The sequence below is a fragment of the Pelodiscus sinensis genome, chromosome 4 (genome assembly GCF_049634645.1).
Source record: "Pelodiscus sinensis isolate JC-2024 chromosome 4, ASM4963464v1, whole genome shotgun sequence".
NCBI lineage: Eukaryota > Metazoa > Chordata > Testudines > Trionychidae > Pelodiscus > Pelodiscus sinensis.
Window position 1 is genome coordinate 133,457,497 of NC_134714.1, and position 7,758 is coordinate 133,465,254.

The 7,758-nt window shown below is 59.2% G+C and overlaps 1 protein-coding gene across 1 annotated transcript; it reads left to right on the forward strand.

The window, feature by feature from the left end:
* The first annotated feature begins 4,797 nt into the window (after positions 1–4,797).
* Positions 4,798–7,758, forward strand: LOC106732760 (perforin-1-like). The gene is made up of 2 exons (XM_075928665.1): positions 4,798–5,324; positions 6,645–7,758. The coding sequence occupies exons 1-2, from the start codon at positions 4,798–4,800 to the stop codon at positions 7,756–7,758; spliced, it is 1,641 nt and encodes a 546-aa protein (XP_075784780.1).

Sequence of the window (7,758 nt, forward strand, 5' to 3'; positions counted from 1 at the left end):
CCCCCTGCTGGACCCCCACTGCTCCCTGCAGCACAGCGCCCCCTGCTGAACCCCCGTCCTGCTCCCTGCAGCACAGCGCCCACTGCTGGGCCCTGCCCCGCTCCCTACAGAACAGCGCCCCCTGCTGGGCTCCACCCACTCCCTGCAGCACAGCGCCCCCTGCTGGACCCCCGTCCTGCTCCCTGCAGCACAGCCCCCCCTGCTGGACCCCCGCCCTGCTCCCTGCAGCACAGCACCCCCCTGCTGGGCCCCACCCACTCCCTGCAGCACAGCGCCCCCTGCTGGGCCCCGCCCACTCCCTGCAGCACAGCGCCCCCTGCTGGGCCCCGCCCACTCCTTGCAGCACAGCGCCCCCTGCTGGGCCCCCGTCCTGCTCCCTGCAGCACAGCGCCCCCTGCTGGGCCCCCGTCCTGCTTCCTGCAGCGCAGCGCCCCCTGCTGGGCCCCCGCCCCGCCCCCTGCAGCACAGCGCCCCCTGCTGGGCCCCCACCCTGCTCCCTGCAGCACAGCGCCCCCTGCTGGGCCCCCACCCTGCTCCCTGCAGCACAGCGCCCCCTGCTGGGCCCCCGCCCCGCCCCCTGCAGCACAGCGCCCCCTGCTGGGCCCCCACCCTGCTCCCTGCAGCACAGCGCCCCCTGCTGAGCCCCCGCCCCACTCCCTGCATCACAGCGCCCCCTGCTGGGCCCTGCCCTGCTCTCTGCAGCCCAATGGCCCCCTGCTTCCCACTCCCAGCCCTCCTCCTCATCTGGGGTCCCACCAATCAATGCATCCCCTCCCTCCCAGCACCTCCTGCCCACCCATCAGTTGTCCTGTAGCACCTGGGAGTCACTGTGGGAGAGGGGCGGACTGGGGTGGGAAGGAATGAAGAAGGGTGTGATGAGGGTGGGAAGAGGCAGGGAGGGGTTGGGGGCAGGTGTGCAGAGGGGGCGGGCACCCCACTTAACACTGAAAGAACAAAGAGCTGCTAAGAGGCGTGAACATATTCCCATTTAAAGAGGACTGGCAGCTTTTATGCCCTGTCTTGGCCCTGGTTAACCCCAGGGCCTGTTTGTGGGTCTTTGATAAGAGTCTTCTTGCCTTGCGTCCTTTTGGACGGCAACGTCTGGAGAGTTCCAACTGCCACCGATCCCATCGACACCTTGCAATTAACACCGCCCGTCACGTGGTTCCTACACAGCCTGAATCCCAAGGACACAGATGTGCCTTTCAGAAGGCAGCCTACCAGGAAATAGGAGGGAAGATTAAAGATGTTATCAGCTGGATTTTATGTCCATGTGTGTTTCGGAACACTTTGAAGGCTGGTTGTGTTATCTCCGCTGACACCCACCACCTGTTGCTGGGACACAAAGGAGTGTTCCTCCTCGACGTTGCATTCCCAGCACACAAGAACTAGGAATCACCACATGAAGTGAATAGGGAGCAGGTTTAAAAGAAACAAAAAGTTTTTCTTCTCGCAGCTCACAGTCAACCTGTGGAACTCCTTGCCAGAGGAGACTGTGAAGACGAGGTTCAAAAAAGAGCTAGGTAAATTCACGGAGGTTAGGTCCATCAATTCTTTTCGCCAGGATGGGTAGGAATGGTGTCTGATGAACAGAGGATGGGAATGAGCGACAGGGGAGGGATTACCTGTTCTGTTCGCTTCCTCTGGGGCACCTGGCATTGGCCACAGTCCGCAGACAGGACACTGAGCTGGACGGACCTTTGGTCTGACCCAGACTGGCCTCTGATGTTCTCTTCTGGGGGCTGAAATCTTTCGTGTGATGAAATCAGCAACCCGATTGCAAGCCTGGGACTGATTCTATCACCAAAGGTCTGGACAAGAATGGTGAGTCTCTCTTCGGTTGCTTGCAGGAGCAGGCAGGTCTGTAGCGGCCTCCCCTTAGCAGCGTAATGACGTCATCTACACCCATAACCAGCTTTTGATCCAGGCCTCTGCAAGCCAGTGGACAAAGGTCTCGTAAGATCCGACAGCTACAAGTTGAAGCTAGCTGAATTCCGGCCAAACAAAAGGGACCCCTTTTCGAACCGAGAGGAGTTACCCGCAGCAGCGATGCACCGACAGTTTTGATCCTGGCCAGTTTTGAAAGCCAGAGTGTCTCTGTTTTCTCCCAGCGACCTGCCCTAGTTCAAGCAGGACGTCAGAGAGGGTCTCGGGTCTGTGTTAGCCGGGGGGTCGGATTAAATGACCCAGGACGGTCCCTTCTGGACTAAAGTCTGTGGCTCTGTAACACGGTGCTCTCCCCCTACGCCCATGTCCGATGGCACCTCGCCGGGTGGCTGCAACTTTCGCCCAGACTCTGCATTACCCATGATCCTCTGCTCCGCCGTATCCCCTCGAGGAAGCCTCCTCAGCCATCGCCCCCCCGTGGAACCTCCCGCCCCCTCTCCCTAGCCCATCCTGCCACGCCACCCCCAGCCCTACAACCTACCCCCCACCCCCTGCTGCTCAATGGCCCATTGTCCCAGCGGGGACGGGCAGGCGACAGCTGGCTCCCAGGTGTGTTGATCTAGAGGGCGGCAGCCGGCTAGTTAAATTGAGCGGAGCCGCCGGGGCCGAGGCAGATCTGGGCAGCTCAGAACTCCGGCCGGGGAACAGGCACTGGACCCCCAGACAGGAGCCCTGTGCGTTGCCGGACCCACAGCAGACGGTATTCCTGGGGGCAGGGAGGAGGGGCAGATCCAGGCTGGGGGGATGGGTGCTGGGCAGAGGGGCTGGCATGATGGGGAATTTGGGGGGCAGCACTATACCCCACTGATAGCCACTGGGCTAGTCAGGGCTCCCTTACTAACTACCTTCTCCCCAGAGACCACTGCCCTTCCCTGTGCCCCCCAATGCGGCAGGCGGCTGTTCCCAGCTGCCCCTCCCCAGAGACAGCTGCATCCCAGCTGAAGGCTGGTCTCTTGTACCTACCGAAGTTGGTCGAATAAAAGCAATTTCCTCCCCCTGCCTTGTCTTGCTGAGGGTTTTGTTTATCCTGTGAGCACTAGAAGTATCAAGTAAGATCAGGGCCCCTTGTGCCAGGCACGGCATGGACCCCGGCTGAGATCAGGGTCCCGTCATGCAGGTGCAGCACGGATCCTGAGCAAAATTACTTCCCATTGTGATGGGCGCTGCCCAGCCACGCAGGGAGGGAAAGTCCTTGTCCCGAAAAGCCGACTCTGGAACCCAACTAAGGCAGGATCATTTTGTCCATTTTACTGATGGGGAAACTGAGGCCCGGAGAGATTCAGAGGCTTCTCCCATCACACAGGGTCTGTAGCAGAGGCATGACAGGGACCCAGCAACTCTGGCTCAGTGCCTCTCAGTTCTCTTCTACCTTCCCCGTCGCAAGGTAGCGCAGCCAACAGATGGCAAAAGCCACCTGCAAGTTACCTGCCCGGAAAGAAATGACCATTATTTATTCCCTGTAAGCTGGGTGCTTGGGTGGCCACCTAAGAGCGATTCCAGTGCCACCTGGCTGATTAGCAGAGCACCCACAACCGGCAGTATGCGTTTCCACTGGTGGTGCACATCCCCACAGGGCTCAGTGCACAGAACAAAATTTATGCTGCACATGGATGGAACAAAACTAGAAGGAACATTGGCCAGGACCCAGGACTAAATTAATATTGAAAATACTGTCCTGTGATCACTGCATAATCTGTGGAACTCACTGGTGCAGGACAAGGCTCGGGCCAGAGGTTTATCAGGAGTCCAAAGGGACTTTTCCTGGAGAACGGGACAGCTCGAGTTATAAACTTAAGGCATTTAAATCAATGTGTTAGAAGGGGACACAAATTTGATGCTTTCCAGTCTGAACCCACCTCTGATCAGTAAGGGGCAGGGGGATTGGCCTGTTAGAGATGGCACATTGGGCGAGATGGGCCCCTGGCTCTAGTCTGGGGTGGCAGAGAAGGGGCAGGATGCCAGGCTAGATGGGTCTGATGCGAGGCTGAAGAAACGGTAGAATACGTCCCTCTGTCAGTGGCAAAACAAAACCAAAGCAACCATGTGCATGGCCACTAGGGGGCACCAGAGGTGGCTGGGCCCAGCTGGCCATCACCTGGGGACTCCTGTGTAGGGACCCCAGGATTTTGGGTAGGAACAGAGCACAGCGCCCTCTGGTGGCCATACCCAGCCAGAACAGCAGCCCTAATGTAATCGCAACTTACAGGCTATGGACAACTATCTCCGACCTCTAGAGCAGGGATGGGCAAGCATTTGGGGGGGGGGCACTTCATTAATTTTGGTTCATGCTTGTTGGTTGGCTCTGGACCCCCAGAAGGGGCAGGGCCTCAGGCAGAAAGGGGTGGTTCCCTGTAGGGGCCATACGCCCCTGGCTGGAGGTGGAGACTTCGTGTGCTCCCCTGCTTGCAGGTGTCGATTGGGCTGAGAGTAGAGGCGCGGCAGGGCGGGATGGGCCGGATCAAATGCTTGGTGGGGTTATCTGGTCCATGGGCTGGAGCCTGCCGACCTCTGCCCTAGAGGTTAGTGTCAGGCATTGTTTATTCATTATTATTCATTATTGTTGTTGCTGTTGTAAGAGAAATGGATGGGGTTATGCAAATTAACAAATGCACGTTCAAGAATGCAGATTGGGCCACGTATCATTTGCATAAAGCTACCAGGTTCTGTAAGGTCTGGTTGACACTGACAGTGGTAATTGGCTCTTTCTTTCTCTTGCCGTATAAGGGCATTAACCTGTGGAACTGCCTGCTACTGGATTATGGTCAATGAAGGATTCTCTTTCTGTCGCTCCCTGTAGGGGTTTTGGAGGGTGACGCCCTATCGTGTGCACGCGATCCCTTCGTGTCAGCCATGCACAAATGTATCGCCTGCATCCTCCTCCTCTTCCTCCTCCCCATGGTCTCTGCCCAATGCCAGACAGGCACAGCTGCTGCATGCAAGAATGCAACTTTCGTGCCCGGGCACAACCTGCTGGGGGAGGGCATAGATGTGACCACGCTAGGCCGGACGGGGACCCACGTGGTGGACACCAGCCGGTGGCGCAGCCCGAATGGCACCTGCACCCTGTGCCGGAACCCGCTGCAGGGAGGCAAGTGGCAGAGGCTGCCACTGGCGGCCGTGGACTGGCGGGTGCACAGTCGGTGCCAGTGGCAGCTTGGCGGCTCAGTGCAGCCGTCGGCCCTGGGCGCGGTGGCGGCGGCGGCGGCCGTGGTGCAGAACGACTGGAAGGTGGAGTTGGACGTGACAGGGGGGCGGAAGATTAATGGCCAGGTGGGGCTGGCCGGCTCGCACTCCAAACTGGCTGAATTCGTCACGCAGAAGTCGCAGAAGGACAGATACGCCTTCATCAGCCACGAGGTTTCCTGCCCCTATTACAGGTAAACGGGGCTGGCTCATCCGGCACTGAGATGCAGCTGACTCTGGGGAGGGGCAAACATGCTGGGAAGTGCTCAGCGTGTCCCTGAGTGAGCCAGCTCTTATCCCAGCAGCCTGCAAGCAGAGGCAGAGTTTGGGGTGGTTGGCAGGAGCACTGTGCACCCCAAACTGCACGGGAAGCCGGAGCCCCAGAGGCAGAGAGTCCGGATGTTAGTTATCATCCAACAGGGGATTCCGATGCTGCCAGTGAGTGGGGGAGGAACCCTGCTGCCAGCACCGGCTCTGGCTAGTGTCCCGGGGCCACCTTACTCAGGGGAGGGGGAAGAGACAGGGCAGAGCAAGGGCGGGGAGAGGGCAGATCAAGAGCAAGGAAAGGCAGGGCCTAGCGTGGACGGGGGTTGTCCTGATCCTTCTCCAGTCTGGGGGGAATCATGTGGCTGGTGACCTCCCTCACCCCAACTCGCCCTCACCAGTTGCCTCTGGTTAGAAATTTCCTAATGACGTGCTCCAAGGTAGGTGGAAAACGTAAGTTGCCTACAGGAAGTGATTGTAGCCTTTTGTACAACAGCTTCACTTGTCGGACGAGTAACAAAGTTACTCATATCTGTGGTGGGGGGGGGGGGGAGAGCCACTGTTTTCCACCAGGGGAAAGCGGCAGATCTACTGTACCTGGCTATGAGGAAGGCATCTAATACAACTCTGCATGGGGAGTTGAGTTCCATCGGAGAAGATGGGGACCCACAGAAGAATCCAGCCCAGCAGACCCTTTCTTTCAGCCCTCAAGCTTCCTCCGGAGAGTGTGGATGGGGGCTTGCCCCACTTTGACTCCACCGCCTGGCTGGAACACAGGGCAGAGTGTTTCAGGGAGCAGGTCTTTCAGGTGCAGGTGATGATGTGGGTGAGAGGAGAGATACTGAACGGGCCAGGCAGTTGAAATTCACCACTATGCACCAGGGAACTCCTGGGCCTCTGGCATCGGTGTTAAGGTCACAGGGGTGCTGGCTCCAACCAAGCCCCAAGGCAGGGGACTGGCTTGTTCAGGCGGGCAGGGGAGAGACATCGGGCCTTTCGCCTCTGGGGTGCCAGCTCTGATCTGTCCCCAAGTGATGGGACTGGCTGTTCGGAGGGTGGGGAACAAGGGATTTGGTCTTTTCCTCTCTAGGGGGCACCGTCTCTGATGCACCCCAAGGTCTGGAAGCTGGCCTATCCTTTGGGGGAGGGGAATGGGGCACTGACCTTTCCCCTCTAGGGATCGCATTTCTAATCTGCACCTGGCTGGTTATGGGGGATTTTCTAATTGTCCCATAAATTCTCTGGGGCAGGTTTGGGATCAGCGGCACCCCTCCGCTCACTGACCACTTCATCCAGTCTGTGAAGAACCTCCCCAGCGTGTACAACAAGACCTCCCAGCTGGAATACCATCACCTGATTCACACCTATGGCACCCACTACCTGACGCAGGCATCCTTGGGGGGCCGGGTGCGGGATGTGACCGCGGTGCGGGCCTGCCAGGCGGCGCTGGATGGGCTGTCCCTCAACGACATCAAGGACTGTCTGAGCGTGGAGGCCGCCGTGAACATCGGGGTGGACTCAGACCAGGCCAGCGTCCGCGAGTGTACGGAGAAGAGGAGGAGGATGCGCTTCCCGCAGGGTTTCCACGAGAAGTACCGGGAACGCTACGTGGAGGAGGATGGAGGGAAGAACACGGACGACTTGCTCTTCTCCAGGAACTACGCGGGGGCCTTCTCCAACTGGGTGAAAACCCTGAAATCCCACCCTGGCCTGCTCACCTACTCCCTGAGGCCAATTCACACCTTGTTTGGGCAGGACGACCCCAAGCGGGAGGCGCTGAGGCAGGCGGTGGGCAAGTACATCCGGGAGAGGGCCCTGTGGGGGGGTTGTGCTAAGAGCTGTCCCCAGGGGATGCGGCACAGCGCTCGCGACCCCTGCTCCTGCGACTGCCATGGAGACAACATGACCAACGCCATGTGCTGCCCACGGGAGCGGGGCCTTGCCCTCCTGTCAGTGACGGTGGAACAAGCCAGTGATCTGTGGGGTGATACTTTCTCCGCTACGGACGCCTACGTGAAGCTTTTCTTTGCCATGAGGGAGCTCCGGACCCACACCCTCTGGAACCGGAGAAACCCCAAGTGGAACAGACGCATGGACTTTGGCTCTGTCCATGTCACGGACACCAGCCAGCTCCGTGTCGAGGTCTGGGACAAAGACCATGGGTGGGACGACGACCTGCTGGGGTTCTGCAACATCCAACTGATGGCCGGGGGGCCCCACCACAGGGAGTGTTACCTGAAACACGGCCGCGTCAGGCTCCATTACAGCCTGCACTGTGGGCCCCACCTTGGGGGCCGGAGCTGTTCTGAGTACGTTCCCCAGCCCCCCCAGCACACCATAGCCATAGGGAAGAACCCCTTCTGA